Source organism: Oenanthe melanoleuca, chromosome 23 (assembly GCF_029582105.1).
Source record: "Oenanthe melanoleuca isolate GR-GAL-2019-014 chromosome 23, OMel1.0, whole genome shotgun sequence".
NCBI lineage: Eukaryota > Metazoa > Chordata > Aves > Passeriformes > Muscicapidae > Oenanthe > Oenanthe melanoleuca.
Genome location: NC_079356.1, coordinates 4,200,426 through 4,226,072, shown reverse-complemented (window position 1 = coordinate 4,226,072; position 25,647 = coordinate 4,200,426). Strand labels below are relative to the sequence as shown.

General features: G+C 44.9%; 1 protein-coding gene across 19 annotated transcripts in view; it reads right to left on the bottom strand.

The window, feature by feature from the left end:
* Positions 1-6,108: 6,108 nt before the first annotated feature.
* Positions 6,109-25,647, bottom strand: part of NFYC (nuclear transcription factor Y subunit gamma) — a 33,898-nt gene continuing 14,359 nt past the window's right edge. For 2 of the 19 annotated variants that reach the window (XM_056509405.1, XM_056509406.1), the window contains exons 3-10: positions 23,706-23,777; positions 21,629-21,742; positions 18,226-18,321; positions 13,083-13,256; positions 11,943-12,101; positions 8,799-8,906; positions 7,849-7,908; positions 6,109-7,396 (exon numbers count right to left, since the gene is read on the bottom strand). In XM_056509405.1, coding sequence (XP_056365380.1) covers positions 7,277-7,396; positions 7,849-7,908; positions 8,799-8,906; positions 11,943-12,101; positions 13,083-13,256; positions 18,226-18,321; positions 21,629-21,742; positions 23,706-23,777 — 903 coding nt within the window. In that variant the 3' untranslated portion in view covers positions 6,109-7,276. Of the gene's footprint in view, positions 7,397-7,848; positions 7,909-8,798; positions 8,907-9,772; positions 10,595-11,942; positions 12,102-13,082; positions 13,257-18,225; positions 18,322-21,628; positions 21,743-23,705; positions 23,778-25,647 lie in introns of those variants that run through there. The other 17 variants (XM_056509407.1, XM_056509408.1, XM_056509409.1 and 14 more) reach the window with 10 other exon arrangements.

The following is a 25,647-nucleotide window of genomic DNA, read 5'->3' as shown; positions in this document are numbered from 1 at the left end:
AGGAGATGGAACATCCCTGGAGGGGATGGAGCATTCTTGGAGGGGATGGAGCATTCCTGGAGGGGATGGAACATCCCTGGAGGGCATGGAGCATTCCTGGGGGAGATGGAGCATCCCTGGAGGGCTTGGAGCATCCTTGAAGGGGTTGGAGCATCCCTGGAGGGTTTGGAGCATTCCTGGGAGAGATGGAGCATCTCTGGAGGGGATGGAGCATCTCTGGAGGAGATGGAGCATCCTTGGAGGGTTCGGAGCATCCCTGGGGGAGATGGAAAATCCCTGGAGGGGATAGAGCATCCTTGGAGGGTTTGGAGCATCCCTGGAGGGATTGGAGCATCCCTGGAGGTGTTGGAGCATCCCTGGAGGGGTTGGAGCAGCCTTGGAGGAGATGGAGCATCCTGGAGGGTTTGGAGCATCCCTGGGGGAGATGGAGCATCCTTGAAGGGGTTGGAGCATCCTGGAGGGTTTGGAGCAGCCTTGGAGGAGATGGAACATCCCTGGAGGGTTTGGAGCATCCCTGGAGGGGTTGGAGCATCCCTGGGGGAGATGGAGCATCCTTGAAGGGGTTGGAGCATCCCTGGAGGGGTTGGAGCATCCCTGGAGGGTTTGGAGCATCCCTGGAGGGGTTGGAGCATCCCACTCCTCCCACCCCCTCAGACTCAGCCTCCAGCCTGTCCAAGCTTTTCCCAACCAACACTCGCAGCCCTTTGCTCTTCCACCAACACAGCAGAGCGCTGGGAATTCCCTTCCCAAGCTGGATCCCAGCTGGATCCGCGTGCTCCCGCACTTTTGGAGAATCCCAGCGCTGCCCCCGCACCCCCCCAGGCTCTCCCTGAGCAGAGATGAGGTTCAGGCTTCGGGCAGTGAATTATTTAGCGGCAGTCAGAGATCCTGGCACAGCGCGGGCCCTCGTGAGCACTGCGGGATTTGGGAGGTCTCGGGAATCACGCACAATAAATTGACACTTTTATTTACTCGGAGGAAACGGCGCTGTTAAACCCACAGCTCCCCTCCAGGGATGCCACAAAAACCCCACGCAGACGGGATAAGAGCCGCGTGGGGAATTAAATCCTGGAAATCCGAAGGAAATTCTCCCCGAATTCCTGCATCCCCCCAAAAAGCGCTTCCCAGAGCATCCCCCAGCTCGTGTGGCTCCAGCGGGAGCACCCTGACCTTCATCCCGCTGCCTCCGGAGCAGCACATTCCCCTCGCTGGAGGTTTAGGTTTCACCTGGGATTGATCAAAACCTCGGGGCTGCGGAGGGGGAGGAGTTGAGGTGACCTGGAAAGGATTTGGGTGTTGAGGGGCCGGGTGGGAATTGGGTTATTCACACACGCAGCGGGCGGGTCCCATTCTCACCTCACCACCTGCCCGGAGCCTGGGAATCTCCATCGATCTGGGAGCTGGGAAGTTTTGGGATGGAGCCAGGCAGTCTGAATCAACATGGCACCAACCCATCCGTCAGAAGCCGTGGAGGTTTTGGGATGGAATCGCTGGATTTGCTGATTTTGCCCCAAACCCGTCGGGCTTCGGGGGTCCCACAGAGCCACTGGTGAGGCTTTAGGGAGGATTCCAGAGGCCGGGAATGGCGAGGGGGAGGCTCCGTGCTCGGAGCCTGCTGCCCTCTCGGGACTGCAGCTCAAGTTCCTGGCACGGAGCTGCCGCCAGGATTTGCATCCACAGGATTTCCAGTAAGTTTTGCAGGCTCGGAATGCGGCTGCGGGGCTGCGGGGCTGGGGACAGGGGCCGTGGGACCGGGGACAGCCGGGACCCCCCACGGGGACACGGGGACCGGGACAAAGCCCCAGTTTGGCTCCTCTCACTGGGGGACACGTGGAGGGGAGGATTCACCCAAGCTTGGTGAGCGGGGGAGTGACCGGGATGGGCAGAGCTGGGGACAGCTCGGGGTGCCAGGGGTGGCATCGTGGCTGGTGACAGCGGTGACAGCGGTGACAGCGGCACGGGGAGGGCTGAGCAGCACCTGCTCCTGGCCTCATCCCAGGATAGTTAAATCCTGGCACCGCTCGCTGGGACAAAGCAGCGCCGGGGACGGCCCGCGATGGGAACCCTCGGGCAGGGGGCTGGGGGCTGCTCTGCCCCACAGGCACCCCAGAGGCACCCAAAACCACCCCACAGCCACCCCAAAACCACATCACTGCCAACTCACAGCCACCCCAAAACCACCCCAAAACCACCCCAAAACCGCCCCACAGCCGCCCCAAAACCACACCACAGCCACCCTACAGCCACGCCGCAGCCACCCCACAGCCACCCCAAAACTACCCCAAAACCACCCCAAAACCACCCCACAGCAGCCCCACAGCCCCGTCCCCGCACTCGCTGTCCCCGAGCTGGGAGTGACTCCAGCGCAGGCCGGAGCTCGGGCACAGCCCGGGGGGAGCAGGGGGCGGCCCCGCTGCTCTCCGCAGCTCCGGAGGCGAGGAAGGGAAGGATGGGCGAGCACACCGAGAGCTCCGGGCTCGCCAGACTGGGACAGCTCCCAGCCAAACCCCGCCGGTAGTGCCAGGTCCTGCGGAGATGGAGCAGAGCGGAGCCGGAGCTGATCCCCAGGGGAGGGGACTGTGATCCCCAGGGAAGGGATTGTGATCCCAAGGGAAGGGATTGTGATCCCGAGGGAGGGACTGTGATCCCAAGGGAGGGACTGTGATCCCAAGGGAGGGACTGTGATCCCCACGGGAAGGGACTGTGATCCCAAGGGAGGGACTGTGATCCCCAAGGGAGGGGACTGTGATCCCCAGGGAAGAGGACTGTGATCCCAAGGGAAGGGATTGTGATCCCAAGGGAAGGGATTGTGATCCCGAGGGAGGGACTGTGATCCCAAGGGAGGGGACTGTGATCCCCAAGGGAGGGATTGTGATCCCCAAGGGAAGGGGCTTTGATCCCTAAGCGGGGGCTTTGATCCCCAGGGGAGGGACTTTGGTGGCGCTGGCTGCAGGCGGTGACTCCAGAGCCCTCAGCAGGAGCGCCTGTCCCTGCTCCAGTGTCCCCTCTGGGATCCCGGACCCACAGCGGCAGCGCGACCTTCACCGGAGTGAAGGGAAAGGGTGGAGGGAGACAGAAACCCCGGAAGGGACAGAAACCCCAAAAAGGACAGAAACCCTGGAAGGGACAGAAACCCTGGAAGGGACAGAAACCCCGGAAGGATCAGAATCCCCGGAAAGGGACAGAAACCCCATAAGGGACAGAAACCCTGGAAGGGACAGAAACCCCAAAAAGGACAGAAACCCTGGAAGGGACAGAAACCCCGGAAGGGACAGAAACCCCATAAGGGACAGAAACCCCATAAGGGACAGCTGTCAGCAGCCAAGCTCGCAGCAAACCGAGCGTGGCACTGCCCGAGCGCCAGCGGCCGGTGCTGAGCTCATCACCCCGGAGAGACGCGGGATGTCGAACCGCTCCTTGGCAGGGAAGCGCTGCCTCCTCTCCTCCTCCTCCTCCTCCTCCTCCTCTCCTCCCCCTCAGCTTCATCTCGTGTCCCTGGGATTGGTGGCAGTGTCACACCCAGAAGGGCCGATGTCCCTCCCGCGGCCTCTCGAGGGACGCGTGTTTGCCTCTGTGTCATCCCCACGCCACCCAATTTGTCACCGCGGTCCCCTCGGCGGATCAAAGCAGCCGCGAGTCCTTGCAGGGAAGGTCTGGCTCCTGTCAGCGCCCGCGGTTCCAGCCCCTGTGACAAACGATGTCCCCAGAGCACCCGTCCCGTCCCAGCCTCCTCTGCAAGGGCAGGCAAAGCTTTGCCTCTGTTATCACCGAAATAAAAAATAACTTCTGCCCGATTAAGGTTTATTTCAATATTTAAATCCACATCTTGTATATGCTAATGAGGTTAATTAAATACACACTCTCACATCCATAATTATTACTCAGTCCGAGGAGAAGATTCCGTTCTGAAGTTTCTGTGCCTTCAATAAACCCTGACCGAGAAGGTTTTTACTGAGCGTTACCACACTTCTCGCGCCCAATTCGACACAATCAGGAATTAAAATAATCAGCCCGGCCGCTCCTCTGATCCCTCGGAACTCAACAGAGTTTATTTCATATTGATGAAATTTCATTCACTCCCCTTCGGGAGCAGCATCTGCCTCCCGTTTTCTGTCCTTTAAGCGATTTATTCCCATTCAAATTTAACCTATTTCCAGCAAACGCGGCTGCTGTGGGTAAAGAGCTTTTGCTCAGCAGAGCCCCGCGATTTCAGCTGCCGGGGGCTGATAAAGGCGAGCAGCGCCAGCTCCGCTGCCCAGCTCTCCCTTCGGGTCCCTCTCCATCCCCACGAGCGGATTCCCAGCTCTCCAAACCCGAGGGATGCTTTTCTAGAGGTGTTTTTGGGAGTCACTCATCTCCTCCGGCTGCAGAGAGGGCGGTGGGGCAGCTCCGGCCGGGTGGGATCGGAGATCTAAACCCGCATCCCGAATCTCCCATCCCGGCTCTTCCCATCCCGGTTCTTCCATCCCTGCTCTCCCATCCCGGCTCTTCCCATCCCGGTTCTTCCCATCCCTGCTCTCCCATCCCGGCTCTTCCCATCCCTGTTCTCCCATCCCGGTTCTCCCAACCTGCTCCAGCTCTTCCTGCGGCAGCTTGGAGCAGAAACAGGGATGCGGCTGCCGGGAGAAAGGATCTCCGAGCCCCCAAATCGCAGGAAAGAAACCTTTGGGCCCCCAAATCCAGGGAAAGGGACTCCCAAACTCACAATTTCAGGGAGATGAACTTTCGAGACTGCAGATTCCAGGGATAGGGATCTCCGAGTCCCCATCCCGGCTGTTCCATCCCGCTCCAACCCTTCCCGTGCCCGCCTGGAGCAGGGAGGGATGCGGCTGCCGGGAGAAGGGACCTCCGAGACCCCAATTCCAGGGAAAGGAATATCCGAGCCCTCAATTCCAGAGAAAGAGATCTTTGAGCCCCCAGTTCCAGGGAAAGGGATCTCGGAGCCCCCAAGTGCAGGGAAAGGGACTTCCAAGACCCCAATTCCGGGGAAAAGGGACCAACGATACCCCAATTGCAGGGAAGGCACCTCCGAGACCCCATCCCGTCTGTCCTGTCCCACCCCAGCTGTCCCGTCCCGTCCCGTCCCTCCTGTCCCATCCCATCCCATCCCATCCCATCCCGCCCCATCCCATCCCATCCCATCCCATCCCATCCCATCCCATCCCATCCCATCCCATCCCATCCCATCCCATCCCATCCCATCCCATCCCATCCCATCCCATCCCTTCCCACGGGAGCCCTCTCGTGGCCGATCCCACTCCCGGAGCTTTCCCTAAAATCCATTTTTCCCCTCCCAATTCCATCTTGATGCTGCTCCAGCCGGGCACATCCCGCTCTGCCCGCCCCAGGAACCGCGAGGCCGGGAAAACTTCGGGAATCGGGAAAAACCATTTTTATTTACGTTTTAATTTATTTATTACATTTAATAAAGGAGGGGCTGGGAATTCTGCCGGGCTGGAAATGGGAGGCCCAGACCCTGCAGCAGCCAGAGCTTGGATTCCCCTCCTGGGACTGGCAAGGGACACCTGTGCCAGGTAAAGGGGACACCTGTGCCAGGTAAAGGGGACACCTGTGCCAGGTAAAGGGGACACTTGTGCCAGGGTGAGGGGACACCTGTGACATTAAAGGGGACGTGCTGTCCCTGCCCAGAATGTGGCACAGATGAAGCAGGAGGGGGATGAGGCTGCAGCCAGGTGGGATCTGGGCTCTGGTGCCAGGGAAAGGCTCAGGCTGTGCCAGGGGCACCTGGAGGAGCCCAGGGACACCTGGAGGTGGCACTGGGGACAAGGGGGGATCAGGCACAGCTTGCACTCCATGGCCTCAAAAGGATTTTCCAACCTTGAGGATTCTGAGGGCAGAAATTCCACCTGACTGGCAGGAAAAGCCCAAAGGACCTGGGAAGGATCTCCTGCCCCTCCTCCCAAATCTTCCTGGTGAGATTTTGAATTGTCCAAGAAGTTATTTTTGTGCTAAATTTCACATATTTACCCCCAAAACCCCTCCCATCACCTGAGCTCTCAGCCAACCCTGTGGCTGATTTCCCTGCTCCAGGGCTGACACTTCCAGGGATTCAGGCAGCTCCTGGATCTCATGGACAGCACACACAGCTTCTGACAAAAGCAAATTTATTTCCTTTTATGAAGCTTATATTACATGCATGGACCAAAGCCAGGACAACAGGTAACAGAAGGGCAGGGTTTTGTCCAGATTCCATCAGTTTTTCTGGAATCCAGAAGCCAAATTCAAGGATTTTTTTTTTTTTTTTCCCTTAGAAAATACAATCATAATATAAGGAATGTTTTTATTTAATTAGTTTTACTTCATTTCCTCCTCCTCCTCCTCCTATTCCCTGCATACAGCAAATGCTCCAAAAAAAGGAGGCAGGAGGGGAAAATCTAAACCACACACACTCACCCCCCCCAAAAAAAAAAAATCCCTAAAACCCACTGAGATGGGAGGACCAAAGCTAGCTCTATCCAGAGGAAAAAAAAATACAAACAACAGCAGGAATAGAGCTCTGACAGGAGCAGTACCCTCAGCATTTTCCTAGAAATAAAAACATTTCCCGATTTGTTCAATGAGATGCTCCAAATCCCTTTGGATGGGTTGTCTCACCGTTTGGAAAAGCAGCTGGACACACAAAGATTGGTTTGGAAAATAAAAATCTTGCATTCTGGGCAGAGTCTGCTCGAAATTTGTGGGTATTGCCATGACCTGGTGATGGTAGATTGGATTGGAAAATAAATCTCTTGCATTCTGGGCAGAGCCAGCTGGAAATTTTGTGGGTATTGCCATACCCAGTGGTGGCAGAGATTGGTTTGGAAAATAAAAATCTTGCATTCTGGGCAGAGTCTGCTGGAAATTTTGTGGGCATTGCCATGACCTGGTGATGGCAGAGATTGGTTTGGAAAATAAAACTTTTGCATTCTAGGCACAGCCTGCTGGCAATGCTGGGTGCTGTGGGTGCTGCCATACCCAGTGATGTAGATTGGATTGGAAAATAAAACTTTTGCATTCCTGGCAGAGCTGCTGGCAATGCTGGGTGCTGTGGGTGCTGCCATGCCCAGTAATGGCAGAGATTAGATTGGAAAATAAAACTCTTGCATTCCTGGCAATGCTGGGTGCTGTGGGTGCTGCCATGACCTGGTGATGGCAGATTGGATTGGAAAATGAAACTCTTGCATTCCTGGCAATGCTGGGTGCTGTGGGTGCTGTGGGTGCTGCCATACCCGCTGCAGGCTGCTCTCAGCTGTGCTCTCCCAGGCTGTGGCAGAGCTCAGTCCCCTGTCACCTGGCTGGGCTGGCTGTCCGAGCTCTGGCTGCTGGACTGGATGAACATGGGCTGGGCGATGTCCTGGCCCGCGGGCATCGTCACCTGCTGGATCTGGTACAGCTGCTGGGACACACAGGACACAGCCCTCTGTCAGTGCCCAGCACCCCAGACACCCCCAGCTCAGCCCCACAGCCAGCCCCACCACCAGCTGCTGCTGGCTCCCACCACACCCTCTGGGAATGCCCAGGCTCCATCAGGGCTCTCTGGTTTCCCAGAGGAGCTGTGGCTGCTCCTGGATCCCTGGCAAGTGCCCAAGGTGTCCCTCACATGGCTGGAAGTGGATGAGCTTCAAACCATTCCATGATTTATGATACTTATGGAACATCCAGATTAGTTAAAATTCTTATTGCTCAGGATTTAAGTGTCAGGCACTGGATTAATTCAGAGTAAAGGCAGCAGAACATTCAGAATCCACCTGAATTTAGACTGGCACAACATTCCCTTATCCTGCTTTACCAGGAGAAAAATGCAGATTCAGGAGAGTCCCTGTGCCCCTTGTGAGCCCCAGTTCTTACCTGTCCATCTGTGAACTGGCTGAACTGCTGCTGCCCCTGCTGTACCTCTGTCTGTGTTATCTACAGAGATAAGAGCAGCTGATCACTGCCAGCCCTCCCCGAGGGTCACAGCCCCACCAACACCATCCTGCTGCTGCCTGGGGAGACTTCTCAACCTGGGCCACCTTTCCAGCACCCCAACCCACGAGGGAACGGCAGCCACGGACACCTCCAGAGCCAACACCACCTTCCAGAGCAAGCCAGGTCCTTGCAGACCAAACCAGATCCTTCCAGACCAAACCAGGTCATTCCAGACCAAAGCTAGGTCCTTCCAGAACAAATCAGGTCCTTGCAGACCAAAGCAGATCCTTCCAGACCAAATCAGGTCCTTCCAGACTAAACCAGATCCTTCCAGACCACATCAGGTCCTTCCAGACCCCAAACCAGCTCCTTCCAGACTAAACCAGCTCCTTCCAGACTAAACCAGCTCCTTCCAGACCCCAAACCAGCTCCTTCCAGACTAAACCAGCTCCTTCCAGACCCCAAACCAGCTCCCCAGACCCCAAGACCACATCCTCTCTGCCTCCCCCGAGGAGAATGTGGATCCCTCAGGCTCAAGGCAGCTTCTGCCTTTCCTGCTCAGCTCCTCCCTCACCCAGCCAAGAAGGAGAAGGAGAAGAGAAGGTTGATGAGCCCAAAATGTTACCTGCAAGCAGCTCAGGAGCAGCAGGATCTTCACCCAAAGCCACACACACACACACACACAAGCTCTGCATGCACCTCTCACAACACCTAAAGGAGGTTCCCGCTACTCTCCTTCATTTCTTTCCAATTTTTTTTTTTTTTTTTTTTTTTTTTTTTTAATAAACTCTGACAAACAAGAAGAAAAGCAAAGCAGGAATCCTAAGCCAAGAGGTGGTGGAAATCCCCTGGGATTGGCAGCTCCAGGAGGTGCCTGGGGGGGTGCATACCTGCTGAGCATTGGTTGCAAGCGTCTGGATCTGCCCCTGGACTACCTGGGTGCCTGACACGGGTTGGGCTAAGCGGATATACTGCAGCTGGCCAGCATTCAACTGGACCTGGAGACAGGTGGAGGGAGGGGCAGGGAAAGAAAATGAAACAGGTCACTCTGCACCCTGAACAAACAGCAAAATTCCCTGCTGGGTTCCACCTCGGCGGCTGGAGATTCTCCTGGCGGCTCCAGGGAACTCTGGAGGGTCCCAGCAGGAACCACAAGGGATCCCAAAAGCAAAATCCCTGAGCTCCACATTCCTATTTTTTATCCAGGTGAGAGGGGTCAGTCAGTAGCTAAAGCAAATTAATGGCTCAGTTTCTCAGGGATTTGGGAGCAATTTTGGTTACAAGAATTGTTTTATTCATTTGAGGCAGAATTTTGTATTTAGGAGCTGGCAGCACCAAATCACATCCTGCATCCCTAGCAATCACATCCTGCACCTCTATCCATCTTATCCTGCCAAAAATTAAGGAATAAACAGGAATTTTATAAAATAAAGCCAGCAGGGATGGCAAATCCCAAAGATATTTTTGGAAGCATTGAATGAAGTTCTCTGGGAGCTTTTCCTGGGAGCTCCATGGAATTCTGAATTGTTCCCAGCAGGAACCACAAGAGATCCTAAAAGCAAAACCCTAAAAGCACAGAGCTCTGGGTATCCATAAATTAATGGCTCAGTTTCTCAGGGATTTGGGAGCACTTTTGGTTACAAGAATTGTTTTATTCCTCTGAAGCAGCATTTTGTATTTAGGAGCTGGCAGCACCTAATCCCATCCTGCACCTTTATCCATCTTATCCTGCCAAAAATTAAGGAATAAAGAGGAATTTTATAAAATAAAGCCAGCAGGGATGGCAAATCCCAAAGGTATTTTTGGAACTTTTGAAGGCAGCTCTCTGCCAACACCTGTCAAGCCCCACCTGGCAGAGGCTCAGCTTTTTATTTTTTTCTCATGTGAGAGATTCAACCCTAAATTTATTCCCTAAATCTCCTCATTTTGGGAGGTTGGATGTTTGGGAATTTGGGACATGAAGAAAATGGAATAAAACACCTGAGAGCAATCAAAATGTCACAGGGTTTTCCTTCTGTTATTTAACTTTACAACATTGAGATTCACAGTTTTAAGGGTAATTTTATACCCCAAAAAAAGTTTTTTTTTCTTTTTAAGAAGTGGAAAGAACACACAGAACACTCTAAAAACTGATAAAGAAGTGCCTGGAATGTTGTCCTGGCATTTCCACAAAAGCCACCAACTCCCCCATTGGTGTCTGAAAGCTCCAAAATTATTTCAAGAGTAACAAAATTTCAATAAAAATTTGGTTTCTTCATTGAGATCTGCAGGGAGGTCAAGTTTTCCATGCTGGGGGATCAGGTTTTAATTCCATCATGAAATGATGGTGGAAGAGATTTGGGAAAAGTTCTTGCAGCAAGGAGAGGAAACTCCAAAGAACCTGCCAAAAGAGAAAGGAAAGAAGAGGAAAAAAAAAAAAAATAAGAAAAGCAAAGCAGGAAGAGCAGAATGGATCAAGGACTGGAATTTTGTGGAGCCAAATCCAAGTTTTATTTTATTTTATTTCTCTTGCTGGAGGCTCCTTCAGCACCAACTGTGGTTCTTCAATGGAATCCTCCTGGTTGCAGGCTGGGTGGGGAGCTGGGAATTGGGATTATTCTGCTCCTGCATTGCTGGTTTGAAGTCTTGGAGCTGTCTGAGATTCAGAAATTCCCAAAAAAAATTCCCCTGGAGCAGCCACAGCCCCCTGTTCTTCCACAATCCCAGCAAAGAGGAAAAATCAAATTCTTGGTCAAAACCAGACCCTAAAATCCCTCCAAAAGCACTTCCCAAAGATCCCCCTGGATTTTATTTTCTTCAGGAGCTTTTGGCCCTGAACAGCTCCTCTGGAAGGAATTTTTTTTCCCAAGAGATGTCCAAGCTCCTTTCTGTAATTCCAGCATTCTCCAGAAACAAATCTGAGCTGTTTTCTTGCTGAGGATCCACTGGAGATTTCTTCTTAGAGGAACAAATCCCTCAGAGAGATTTTCACAAAGAAAAGAAGAAGAAAAAGAAATGGAAAAGAAGAAGAAGAAAAAAAAAAAGAAAAGAAAAAAGAGAAATGGACAAGAAAATGAAGAGAAAAAAAAGAGTTCCTCGTAGTAAAAAAGGCAATTTGGGAATTTCTTCCTCCCTGATCAGCCCCTCAAGGCAGCAGGAATCAGCTGAAGACTCAAGAGATGGAAAAGCTGGAAGAATCTGGCAGCTGCCCCAGTGCAAAGCCTTTCCAAGATGCTCTGGCACAGCAAGGCTGGAAAAGCAAAACCTGTGGGAAAGTTCTGATTCCACAGAAAAAGTGAAATCCAAGAGAAATGTCTGACCCTGGGTGACCTTTGGGATCCAGAACACAGAACTGGCTGATTTTATTTTTTATTTTCTCTAACAGGTGTGATATTTCCCAGCTGGGAACCAAAAGTCACAGCTTTGTTGTGATTCTAAGTTAAGGAGATTTTTTTTATTTTATTTTTTTTTTCTGACCACTGTGTTTACCTAGGACAAATTTCAGAAACTTTGGGTTATGTTGGGCACCCAAAATCCCATTTTTAAGGCTGATGTAAAAGTGAGGAGCTATCTCCTCCTTCTGCAAAACCATTCCTCCAACCAGCTCCAAATATTTTGGGGAGAAATATTTCTTCTAACATCAAAGTTTATTAATAACTCCCAGATGGCACCTTTCCCACTCAGCCTGCCAGGTCATGACTTCAGATTGCACAGGCACAACCAAGTAAAGGCAAAAAGAAATGAATTCTCTTTTATTCAACCAGACTGTGGTGAAGAACTGAGGTTTAGCCAGGAAATATTTTGATTTATTGCTTCCTAATCACAACTATTTCACTCAGGGGAAGCTGTTTGGGCTGGGCAATGAGTCTGGACTAAATGATTTAAGATTTATTTCTCCCTTTTCATGTCACACTTGGTTGGTTTTCCTAAGTGCAGGAACCACACCACTCAATCCAAACTCCCTCTGCCAGTTAACAAAGCAAACAGAAACAAGCCTCATGCTCACAAATTTGCTCAGGAGGAATTTTTTTCACCTTTCCTGCTGGAAATCTTACCGGGATTTGCTGGATTTCTCCAGTGTTGGTGATGATTTGCTGCATCACTTGCATGGTTTGGCCTGTTCCACTCTGAGCCTGCTGGCTCTGGCCCTGGGGCTGGGCCTGCACAATCTGCACCTGCTGCCCCTCTCCCACCTGCATTGTCACTGGGGTGGTCTGCACAAAATAAATAAAAATAAAAAACAAAAATGAGGATCCAGGTGGGAAATCCATGAGATGGAAGGATTGGGGCAGACTGAGCCTGTGCTACACCCAGGAATTGGGAGGATTAAACAACCAGAGGCAGAGCCCAGAGCCTGGGGGAGGATCAGGAATCCCATCTGGCCCTGAAAACTGGGGTTGGCACCATAGAAGTGTCCAAGGCGAGGCAGGACAAGGACTGGAGCAATTTGGGACAGCAGAAGGTCTCTGATGATGGATCAGGGTGAGATTAAAGTTCCTTCCTTCCCTCCCAGCCCATCCCAATGGTTAAACCCATCGTTTCCATTTATGTTCCTGAGCAATCCATCCCTGAGGATTCCCCTGCCTCACTGGGGCTGGGGCTGGCAGCCTGTCCTAGACTAGACCCAGATTAAATCAGTACAGAGAGAGCTCAGAGCCTGGGAGAGGATCCTGGAGGATCAGGAATCCCATTTAGCCCCAAAAACTGAGGTTTGCCCCATAGAAACGTCCAAGGTGAGGCAGGACAAGGATTGGAGCAATTTGGGATAGAAGCAGATCCCTGATGATGGATCAGGGTGAGATTTAAGCTCCTTCCTTCCCTCCCAGCCCACCCCATGACTCCCAGTGATGCTCCTGAGCATTCCCCCTGGATCCCCCATCCCAGCTCACCTGGCCCTGCTGGGGCTGGGACAGGCAGCCTGTCCTAGACTAGACCCAGATTAAACCACCAGAGACAGAGCTCTGGGTGAGGCCCTAATCTGGAGGATCTGACCCAGGACCAGGACCAGGAACCCCATTTAGCCCTGAAAAGCTCAGGCTGCACACAGAAATGTCCAAGGTGAGGCAGGACAAGGATTGGAACAATTTGGGACAGCAGAAGGCACCAAGGGTGAGACTAAAGTTCCTTCCCTCCCACCCCATGACTCCCAGTGATGCTCCCAAGCAATCCCCCCTGGCTCCCCCATCCCAGCTCACCTGGCCCTGCTGGGGCTGGGCAATGATGATCTGGCCAGGCTGGATGGTGGTGGTGGCTGTGCTGGTCTGCTGGCCCTGCTGCTGGCCCTGCACCTGCACTGCTGCTGGCTGCTGGGCCAGGGTGAAGTAGTACTGCACGGGCTCGGCCGGGGTGACAGCCTGGCGCACCTCCTCCTGGGGAAACGGGCACAGGTGGCACTGGCAGCCCTGGCACTGCCAGGGTCCAGCCCCTCTCAACACCCACACCAAGCCTGCTGGAAGCTGCTGTGCCCAGCCCTGTGCACATCAGGGTGCCAGGGTGACAGCCTGGCACACCTCCTCCTGGGGAAACGGGCACAGGTGGCACTGGCAGCCCTGGCACTGCCAGGGCTCCAACACCCACACCAAACCTGCTGCAAGCTGCTGTGCCCAGCCCTGTGCACATCAGGGTGCCGGGGTGACAGCCTGGCGCACCTCCTCCTGGGGAAACGGGCACAGGTGGCACTGGCAGCCCTGGCACTGCCAGGGCTCCAACACCCACACCAAGCCTGCTGGAAGCTGCTGTGCCCAGCCCTGTGCACATCAGAGTGCTGGGGTGACAGCCTGGCGCACCTCCTCCTGGGGAAACGGGCACAGGTGGCACTGGCAGCCCTGGCACTGCCAGGGCTCCAACACCCACACCAAGCCTGCTGGAAGCTGCTGTGCCCAGCCCTGTGCACATCAGAGTGCTGGGGTGACAGCCTGGCGCACCTCCTCCTGGGGAAACGGGCACAGGTGGCACTGGCAGCCCTGGCACTGCCAGGGCTCCAACACCCACACCAAGCCTGCTGGAAGCTGCTCTGCCCAGCCCTGTGCACATCAGAGTGCTGGGGTGACAGCCTGGCGCACCTCCTCCTGGGGAAACAGGCACGGGTGGCACTGGCAGCCCTGGCACTGCCAGGGTCCCAACACCCACACCAGGCCTGCTGGAAGCTGCTCTGCCCAGCCCTGTGCACATCACAGTGCTCCCAGTAAAGTGTGGCTGAACTGGAGGTGCTGCTGGTTTTTTCCTCATGGGTGAATTCCAGCCCAGGAGGAATGACAAATGTCCCAGGAACACACAGAGCTCCTCTCCTGAGCTGTGCTCCCAACCCTCCATCAACCTCTGATGTCAAAAATCATGGATTTGATGCTTGGCTGTGCCTGGAGTCATTTATCCAACCCCTTTTCCAGGCTGGGATTTTTTTCCACACCCATCCCAGGGAAGAACCTGAGACAGGAACAAAGCCCCAGGTGCTCAGTGACACTCCAAGGATTCCCAGTGTCCAGGATGAGCAGCTCCCAGACGTTGACTCCATGGCAGAAGGCGTAAACAATCCTCTCCCAGCCACCTCGAGCTCACAGCTGAGAGTGTAGGATGTTTACACGTGCTACACATGGGACAGGGCTCGTGGATTCCCCTGCAGCTCATCCAGCTGGCCACAAAAGCAAAATCCACAGCAAACAGCAGCAAGTCTGGGTGGGCTTTGGGCTGCAGACAGGAGTTTGTTGGCTTAGATGATGTTTTTGGGGAGTGGAACAACTGTAGAAAATCACATCCCAAAGATTCCTGATCCCACTGGCTCACAGCCACCACCAAACACAAACTCTTCCTGCTCCTGCAGCTCCCTGTTACTGCCATTCCCCTCACTAATTCCTCTGAAGGAAGCAGTGATGATAAATGAAAATAAATTTTCACCAGTTGCAGTGAACCAGCAACCCCCAGCCCTTAGGTTATTTCTGGAGTCCAATCCCCAATTCCTGCAGAATCCTGAAATAATTAAAGCTACTCTGAGCATCTATTCCAGGCAGGAATGGTTTTAAATCCAAATCTGCTCCCACTCCCTCCTATCCCATCTTTTATTTCCAAACCACTGCTGGAGTTTCCCACAGCAACACAACACCAGGATTTCACTCCCAGCTCTTCCAAGAACCAACACTCCTTGTCAAAGAAGAGAGAAAATACAGATTATAACAAGCCAAAAAAAAAAAAAAATTAAAAAACCAGGCACAGGCAGCACTTCTTTTTCCCTGTAAATCCCTAACCTACATTCCTAGGGGGCATCTAGTTCTCCATTAAATTTTTCCTGATGGTGTGAGGAACATCTCAGCCTCATTTGCACCCAAAATTCCCAAATTTCCTGGCTGGGATGGAGCTGCAGGACATTATTTCAGATTTTATAACACACTCCTGAACATCCTTTGGATGTTCTGCAATCACAAAATCCTGACTTGACTCAGGGAATGCTCTCCCTCCCAAACATGGGGCACTGCTAAAAATAGCAAAATACAGGAATGAGGCACCTCAGGAAAAAAAAAAAAAAAAGTAAATTTCCAATGCCAGAATGGAAATTTCAATAATTCCAGCTAAAAAAGAAACTCTAGTTAAAGAAAAGCAGCTGTGGGGGATGTTTTGTATTTTAATTAACACCAAACTAATGAATTTGGGAGAAATCATGAGGATTTATGTTGATATTTCTGTTTTAGGTTGAGTTCCCTGCACACCTGGAATGCTGATTTTTAACCCCTGGAGAACCAGGATGGACTTTCCTAGATATCAGGGACATGGAAAAGTGGTTTTTTTTTATTTTCTAGACATGGAAATCAGGATGAGAAGTTAAGCCCAGCTCAGGGCAGCATCCCAAAGGAAGAGGAAAAAAAAATAAATTCCTTTATTGTCACTCCAGGAGCAGCACAAGGAAAAAAAAAAAAAAAAAAAATCAAGAAAAGCCTCCAAGTGGAGCAGACAGAATTAAAGTTGAATAAGAGAAAAAAAAAAAAAATAAAAATCCACATCAAAAACAAACCTCCAACCCAAGATCTTCCCCAATTTTGAATTTCCAACCCTCCAGAAGCAGCAAGGAGCTGTTGTAACAATTAATTTTATTTTTTTTATTGCAGAATTATCCAAACAGAGGTTTGAGGGGAACTCAGAGTTTTTTTTTAATCCAAAAAAAGGATGAGGAATTCTGGAGCTCAGCTGAGAGCAGCAGCCTGCTGCTGTAAACATCTGACTGAAAGCTCCTTCTGCAGCTCCAGCTTCCAGTCAAGGATGTTTACAGAGGCACTGACTGCCCAAAAAACCAGAAAAAGGAAATTTTTTTAACCCAAAACTCATAAAATGCACAGAAATACATTTTTTCCACATTTTTTCCCATTGGCACCACTTGGGATCAGAAGTTTGGTTGTTCTATTTCCATAAAAACTCACTGGTTTCTATTTTAATTTATGATTTTTAATTTTTACTTAAAAATTCAAGAACCTGAAATTGAAGACTTTAAGAATTAAAATTTAAGAAATCCATAACTTGAAATCTAAGAAAATTCAAGAACCTGAAATTTCAGACTCTAAGAACCTGAAATTTAAGAATTCAAGAACCTGGAATTTAAGAATTCAAGAATTTGAAATTTAAGGATTTAAGAATCTGAAATTTAAGATTTTAATTTACGGAGGCACTGACTGCCCCAAAAAATCCAGAAAAAGGAAATTTTTTTAACCCAAAACTCATAAAATGCACAGAAATACATTTTTTCCACATTTTTTTCCCATTGGCACCACTTGGGATCAGAAGTTTGGTTGTTCTATTTCTATAAAAACTCACTGGTTTCTATTTTTATTTATGATTTTTAATTTTTACTTAAAAATTCAAGAACCAGAAATTTAAGACCTTAAGAACTTGAAATTGAAGAAATCTAGAACCTGAAATCTAAGAAAATTCAAGAACCTGAAATTTCAGACTTTAAGAACCTGGAATTTAAGAATTCAAGAACCTGAAATTTAAGAATTCAAGAATTTGAAATTTAAGGATTTAAGAATCTGAAATTTAAGATTCTAATTTACAGAGGCACTGACTGCCCCAAAAAATCCAGAAAATGGAAATTTTTTTAACCCAAAACTCATAAAATGCACAGAAATAAATTTTTTTCCACATTTTTTTCCACATTTTTTTCCCATTGGCACCACTTGGGATCAGAAGTTTGGTTGTTCTATTTCTATAAAAACTCATTGGTTTTTATTTTAATTTATGATTTTTAATTTTTACTTAAAAATTCAAGAACCTGAAATTGAAGACTTTAAGAATTAAAATTTAAGAAATCCATAATTTGAAATCTAAGAAAATTCAGGAACCTGAAATTTAAGTTTTCAAGAATTTGAAATTTCAAACTTTAAGAACCTGAAATTTAAGAATTCAAGAACCTGAAATTTAAGATTTTAATTTACAGAGGCAGTGACTGCCCAAAAAAATCCAGAAAAAGGAAATTTTTAACCCAAAACTCATAAAATGCACAGAAATACAGTTTTTTCCACTTTTTTTTCCACATTTTTTTCCACATTTTTTTTCCCATTGGCACCACTTGGGATCAGAAGTTTGGTTGTTCTATTTCTATAAAAACTCATTGGTTTTTATTTTAATTTATGATTTTTAATTTTTACTTAAAAATTCAAAAACCTGAAATTTAAGAATTTAAGAACTTGAAATTTAAGAAATCCATAACCTGAAATCTAAAATTCAAGAACCTGAAATTTAAGTTTTCAAGAATTTGAAATTTCTGACTTTAAGAACCTGAAATTTAAGAATTCAAGAACCTGAAATTTAAGATTTTAATTTACAGAGGCACTGACTGCCCAAAAATCCAGAAAAAGGAAATTTTTAACCCAAAACTCATAAAATGCACAGAAATACAGTTTTTTCCACATTTTTTTCCACATTTTTTTCCACATTTTTTTCCCATTGGCACCACTTGGGATCAGAAGTTTGGTTGTTCTATTTCTATAAAAACTCACTGGTTTTTATTTTAATTTATGATTTTTAATTTTTACTTAAAAATTCAAGAACCTGAAATTTAAGAATTCAAGAACCTGAAATTTAAGATTTTAATTTACAGAGGCACTGACTGCCCCAAAAAATCCAGAAAAAGGAAAATTTTAACCCAAAACTCATAAAATGAACATAAATACACTTTTTTTTCCCAAGTTCAATTATTTCCACTTGGAAAAAAAATGTTATTTTATTTTATGTTTTTTATTTTGTTTTAAGATTTTAAGAACCTGAAATTTCAGACTTGAAGAACCTGAAATTAATAAAACTCATGAGAAATAAAACAAGAGATGAAAAAAGAAAAATTCAATTTTTTTTGGGTCTCACCTGCCTTTTTGGAGGTTTCAGCTCATCCCTGGGGACAATATCAATCAGGAAATCAAATTGATCAAATTTGGTGATTGCCATGGCAATGTCATTCCTCTGAAATAATAAAAAAAGAAACAAAAATAAAAATATTTTTCAGCTTCAGGAGCGTTTTCACACTGGATAAATTAAATTAGAGGTGGTTAAAAATGAGGGGAATTAATAATTGTTGCATTTTCTAATAGTTCTGCTCAATATATAAGAATAAAAATAAAAAGTTCCTCTTTTTCTCCAGAAAAAAAACTTAAAAAATTGAATTTTATTCTTCAATTATTAAAAAAATTAATATTATTGAGGGTTTCTCAAGCTGTAAGAATCAATAATCTGAATTTTATTGCATTTTTATTTTCATCTCTTTTTCCATCACAAACCTTTCAGAGGTTTGTGATGTTTTTAGATCTTAATTAAGAAGAATAAAATCAAAAATTCAGAAATCAGAAATTCAGCAGAGCTGGTTTTGTAGCAGGTGAGAGATGGAAATTTGGGTGGTTTAATTTTAATTAAATTTCAAATAAAGTTTTTCAGAGTGCAGCTCCATGTTCTGCTGTGTGTAACGTGTGTGGTGTAATGGAATGAGGATTTTTGGGGTCAGTTTTTGGGGTTTTTGGGGTCAGTTTTTGGGATTTTTTGGGGTCAGTTTTTGGGATTTTTGGGGGTCTGTTTACCTGCAGTTTTTGGGATTTTTGGGGTCTGTTTACCTGCAGTTTTTGGGATTTTTGGGGTCAGTTTTTCTGCAGTTTTTGGGGTTTTTGGGGTCAGTTTTTTGGGATTTTTGGGGTGTGTTTACCTGCAGTTTTTGGGGTCAGTTTTTGGGGTTTTTGGGGTGTGTTTACCTGCAGTTTTGGGGATTTTTGGGGTCTGTTTACCTGCAGTTTTTGGGATTTTTCGGGTCAGTTTACCTGCAGTTTTTGGGATTTTTGGGGTCTGTTTACCTGCAGTTTTTGGGGTCAGTTTTTGGGGTTTTTGGTGTCAGTTTTTGGGGTGTTTTTACCTGCAGTTTTTGGGATTTTTCGGGTCTGTTTACCAGCAGTTTTTGGGGTTTTTGGGGTCTGTTTTTGGGATTTTTGAGGTCAGTTTTTGGGATTTTTGGGGTGTGTTTACCTGAAGTTTTTGGGATTTTTGGGGTCAGTTTTTGGGATTTTTGGGGTCAGTTTACCTGCAGTTTTTGGGGTTTTTGGGGTCTGTTTACCTGCAGTTTGTGGGATTTTTGGGGTGTGTTTACCTCCAGTTTTTGGGGTCAGTTTTTGGGGTCTGTTTTTGGGATTTTTGAGGTCAGTTTTTGGGGTTTTTGATGTCAGTTTTTGGGGTTTTTGGGGTGTATTTACCTGCAGTTTTTGGGTCTGTTTACCTGCAGTTTTTGGGATTTTAGGGGTCAGTTTCCCTACAGTTTTTGGGGTCAGTTTTTGGGATTTTTGGGGTGTGTTTACCTGCAGTTTTTGGGATTTTTGGAGTGTGTTTTTGGGATTTTTGGAGTGTGTTTTTGGGATTTTTGGTGTCTGTTTACCTGCAGTTTTTGGGGTGTGTTTACCTGCAGTTTTTGGGATTTTTGGGGTCAGTTTTTGGGATTTTTGGGGTCTGTTTACCTGCAGTTTTTCGGATTTTTGGGGTCAGTTTTTGGGATTTTTGGGGTCAGTTTTTGGGGTCTCTTTACCTGCAGTTTTTGGGATTTTAGGGGGTCAGTTTCCCTACAGTTTTTGGGATTTTTGGGGTGTGTTTACCTGCAGTTTGTGGGATTTTTGGGGTCTGTTTTTGGGGTTTTTGAGGTCAGTTTTTGGGATTTTTGAGGTGTGTTTACCTGCAGTTTTTGGGGTGTGTTTTTGGGGTTTTTGGGGTGTGTTTTTGGGATTTTTGGGGTGTGTTTACCTGCAGTTTTTGGGATTTTTGGGGTGTGTTTACCTGCAGTTTTTGGGGTCAGTTTTTGGGATTTTTGGGGTCAGTTTTTGGGATTTTTGGAGTGTGATTTTTGGGATTTTTGGGGTGTGTTTACCTGAAGTTTTTGGGATTTTTGGAGTCAGTTTTTGGGATTTTTGGAGTGTGTTTTTGGGGTTTTTGGAGTGTGTTTACCTGCAGTTTTTGGGGTGTGTTTTTGGGGTTTTTGAGGTCAGTTTTTGGCGTTTTTGAGGTCAGTTTTTGGGGTTTTTGGGGTGTATTTACCTGTAGTTTTTGGGTCTGTTTACCCACAGTTTTTGGGATTTTTGGGGTCTGTTTACCTGCAGTTTTTGGGATTTGTGGGTTCAGTTTTTGGGATTTTTGGGGTCAGTTTTTGGGGTCAGTTTACCTGCAGTTTTTGGGATTTTTGGGGTCAGTTTTTGGGATTTTTGGGGTCAGTTTTTGGGATTTTTGGGGTGAGATTACCTGCAGTTTTTGGGATTTTTGGGGTCAGTTTTTGGGATTTTTGGGGTCTGTTTACCTGCAGTTTTTGTGATTTTTGGGGTCAGTTTTTGGGATTTTTGAGGTGTGTTTACCTGCAGTTTTTGGGGTTTTTGGGGTCAGTTTACCTGCAGTTTTTGGGGTTTTTGGGGTCAGTTTTTGGGATTTTTGGGGTCTGTTTACCTGCAGTTTTTCGGATTTTTGGGGTCAGTTTACCTGCAGTTTTTGGGATTTTTGAGGTCAGTTTTTGGGATTTTTGGGGTCTGTTTACCTGCAGTTTGTGGGATTTTTTGGATCAGCTTTTGGGGTTTTTGGGATCAGTTTTTGGGATTTTTGGGGTGAGATTACCTGCAGTTTTTGGGATTTTTGGGGTCAGTTTTTGGGATTTTTGGGGTCTGTTTACCTGCAGTTTTTGGGATTTTTGGGGTCAGTTTTTGGGATTTTTGAGGTGTGTTTACCTGCAGTTTTTGGGGTTTTTGGGGTCAGTTTACCTGCAGTTTTTGGGGTTTTTGGGGTCAGTTTTTGGGATTTTTGGGGTGTGTTTACCTACAGTTTGTGGGATTTTTGGGGTCTGTTTACCTGCAGTTTTTGGGGTCAGTTCTTGGGATTTTTGGGGTCTGTTTACCTGCAGCTTTTGGGGTTTTTGGGGTCAGATTTTGGGTTTTTTGGGGTGTGTTTGCCTGCAGTTTTTGGGATTTTTGGGGTCAGTTTTTGGGATTTTTGGGGTCAGTTTACCTGCAGTTTCTGGGGTCAGTTTTTGGGAGTTTTGGGGTGTGTTTACCTGCAGTTTTTGGGATTTTTGGGGTGTGTTTTTGGGGTTTTTGGGGTGTGTTTACCTGCAGTTTTTGGGGTCAGTTTTTGGGGGTTTTGGGGTCAGTTTTTGGGGTGTGTTTACCTGCAGTTTTTGGGGTCAGTTTTTGGGGTTTTTGGGGTGTGTTTACCTGCAGTTTTTGGGATTTTTGGGGTCTGTTTCTGTGATTTTTGGGGTGTGTACCTGCAGGGTCCTGCGCTTGTTGTCCTCAGTGTGGATCCAGGCTCGCAGGGTGAGCTCGGTGATGAAGATCTGAGCAGCCTTGGCAAACAGCACAGGGGCTTCTGCACTGATCATCTGCCAAAAAAATCATTAAATTCCATTTTTTAAAATTTTTTTAAATTTTTTTAAACTTTTTTAAATTTTTTTGAGGGGGTTTGAAAGAGGAATTTCCTCGGGCGGATAAAAAATTGGAATTTTTGGGGAGGGGGGGAAAAAAAAATTTTGGAATTTTGGGGGGAATTTTCACCTCAGGATTCCCTGAGTTAAAATGATGGAAAAAAGAGTTTTGGGTGTGTAAAATTGGGCTTGAAAGGTTCATTGGAAATTGAAGGGGACACATTGAGGTTTTATTTTAAACCCAGCCCTTCCTTTGCTGTTTGAACATTTAAATAATTTGCAATAAATGTGAATTCTTTCCCAAAATCCCAGTTTCTTCAATTATCCCAAATTTCTGCCCTTTTTCCATGTCAAACCAAGGCAGTGTCCAGAAAAGATTTGGAAATTCAGCTCAAGGTTTATTTTACACCCAGCCCTTCTTTTGCTGTTTTAATGTTTAAATAATTTGAAATAAATTTGAAATAAATTTGAAATAAATATGAACTCCTTCCCAAAATCCCAATTCCTTCAATTATCCCAAATTTCTGCCCTTTTTTTCATTTCAAATCAAGGCAGTGTCCAGAAAAGATTTAGAAATTCATGGGGACACATTGAGAATTTATTTTAATCCCAGCCCTTCTTTTCCTGTTTGAACTTTTAAATAATTTGAAATAAATGTGAAATGGCAAAGATTTGGAGTGAAGACTTGGACTCACCAAATTATTTTTCTGCAAAAAAAATCTGGCTCAAGTTTTACTCAAATGAAGCAGTTTTGGCTCTCTGCTGATTTGGTATTAATGGTAATTAATTAATTTAATTAGGAATATTCCAGAGACTTTCCCTGCTCTCCACTCTGCCTTAAAATCTGATTTTTCTCCTTTATCATCATAAATTTGGCATTTATTTGGTTCTGAGGTCTGGGTTCATTCTTTTCCAGGGATTCTGAATTTTCAGAATTTAAATTAAGTGCTGTCCTGACAGAAGGATGGGGGGAAAAAATAAAAAAAAAATAAAAAAAGGATAAATAATTCTCTTTTCCATCAGGAATTCAGTGATATTTTTCCAAATAAAAAAACAGGGATGAGAGGAGCAGCACAGAGTAAAAATTGCAGGTGATTCCTTTTTCCTCCCTGTCACCAAAATCCCAAATATTGGGATCAAATTCAGGTTATCCACCTGAATTATTCCTTCTTTTTCCATAAAAAAATTAAATAAGTGGCAGAAATTTAAGTGATTTAAACTAGTGGGATTAAATCCAGGTTATCCACCTGAATTATTCCTTCTTTTTCCATAAAAATGGAATTATGTGGCAGAAAAAAAATCACTCTAAATCTTTGTGAGAGTGGAGAAAAACAAAAAGGGAATTGGAGAGAAAACAGGAAATAATCAGAATTATTTTTGTATTTATTTATGCTTAAAGTGGGATTTATCACAAGAATACAAAACTGTAAAGTCAAAATCCCAAAAGTTTCTGTTTTCATCTCAGTTTAACCACAAAAGGCTGAGGGATTTTTGATAAATAATGCTTTAAATTATTTAAAAATATAAATTATATATATATATATATATATATATATATATATATATATATATATATATGTATATTTATACATATATACATACATTTACATACATATATATTTATATATTTTTATATATATTTATTTTTATATATTTATATATCTATTTATACATATATATTTATATATTTATATATATTTATATATTATATATTCATATATATAAGATATATAATATATATGCACAATATACATATTTTAATATATATTTAAAAAATATATATTAAAATAAACTATTTAAAAATAACAATAATGAGCAGAAAAATGGATTTTAAGGAACAAGAGGTAAAATATTCAGGAGAAGGATCATAAATCCTGTTCAGGATGAGAAATTCCAGGTTAAAAAAAAAATCTGAATTTACCTTCACATCTTCATCCAGCTTCATGATTTTCTTAATCCGAGCCAGGGGCAGCTCCTGAACTCTGAAATCTTTCTGCAGAAAAATTTAAGAAATTTTTTTTTTACTGATATTGAAAATAAAATTAAAATCAACATTAAAACAATCAGTGTTTTCTAGAATTGAACTGGTTAAAATCAGATTTATTCTTGCTAAGGGAAAAAAATCTTTTTTTTTTTTTTTTTTTTTTTTAATGTTGATTTTTTTCTGTCAGAAATTTGTATTTATTATTTCACTTCCAACTGAAATTTTCCTGAAGAACAGAACATTTCTGTTATATTTTAAACAATTAATTCAATTATATTTCCTAAGCCCCAGAAACCATTTATAAAACAAAAAAAAAAAAAAAAAAAAAAAATCACAGGAGAAAATAAAAATAAACAAGAGCTGGATGAAATCCTGGTTTTATTTGTATTTTTTCATTGCTAAATCCCAATTTTGGTGATAAAAACCTTGTAAGAATCTGGTTTAAAAGATGAATTTTTAATTTTTAGGTGGATTTTTCCCTGGTTTTAGGAATGGTGGTTTGGGATTTTCCTACCCAGGAAGTTTCTCCCTTTCCTCAAGAAAAAAAAAAAAAATGGAATTAAAATAAATTAATTAATCCAGTGTATTCCTAATAGGAATTTCTTAAAAAAGAGAGAAAGTTTGAGGTTACATCCCACTGTATGAAGAATTCCTACTTTAAAAAATCTTATTAAAAAAAAAAAAAATCTTATTAAAAAAAATAATAATCTTATTTTCTAAACAAAAATAATGAGAAACTCATTTCTCTGGGGAAAAAACAGGAAGTGTCAGGGAAACAAAAGAGAGGGAAAACTGCTGAAAAATCAGATTTATTTTTTTTTCTGGGAAGAAAAATTTAATTTAATTAATATCCAACAGATTTAGAATTATTTATTTAGAATTATTAATATATTTATACACTTTGATATAAATATATTAAAATTAAAAAGCATTTTCTGCTTTATTCTGCAGAATTAATTTGTCCCATCCTGATGGAGAATGGGGAATTTTGGGCAATAAAAGGGTTGGGACATGTCCTTAAACATGATATAAACTTATATAAATTATTTATAAATTATATAAATTATTATATTAAATACACAATATTCAGGGACTAACATATAAACAAGTGAAAGGGTTGCTAGGATATGGAAAAATATCCCAAAAAAGTTTTTTTTGTTGTTAATTTTTGGGTTTTTTGCTATTTTTTTCTCACTGGTTTTTCCTTTTTAAAGGAATTTTGAGCATCACAGAAAATTTTTCATCCTCAACACTTAATTTCAACTTTGATGAGACACAAACAGTATTAAAATATTTAGATTTAGATAAAAAAAAAATAAAATTTAAATATTTTTGACTCCTTTAAGGCAGCCAGGCCATTAATGAGAAGGACACAAATTCCAAATTTTTTCTTTTCTTTAAACACACTTTATTCTTGTTTTATTCCTGAATTTTAACTACAAAAATCCCACAAAACCAGGAAGAAATAACCTTAAAAATCAGGGACCAACAGAGCTTTTACACCAACACCCATGGGAGCAATTTCAATAATATTCAATATTCAAATTTCAATAATATTCAATATTCAAGTCTCAATAATATTCAAGTATCAAATTTCAATAATATTCAATATTCAAATTTCCATAATATTCAATATTCGAATTTCCATAATATTCAATATTCAAATTTCCATAATATTCAAGTATCAAATTTCAATAACATTCAATATTCAAATTTCCATAATATTCAATATTCAAATTTCAAATAATATTCAAGTATCAAATCTCAATAATATTCAATAATACAACAGAATAAATTTCATATTTTTATTCCACAGCACTGGGATTTTTCCTGTTCTCCCTTTCCCTTCCTTGCCCTCAATTCCCAAAATTCAGGGACC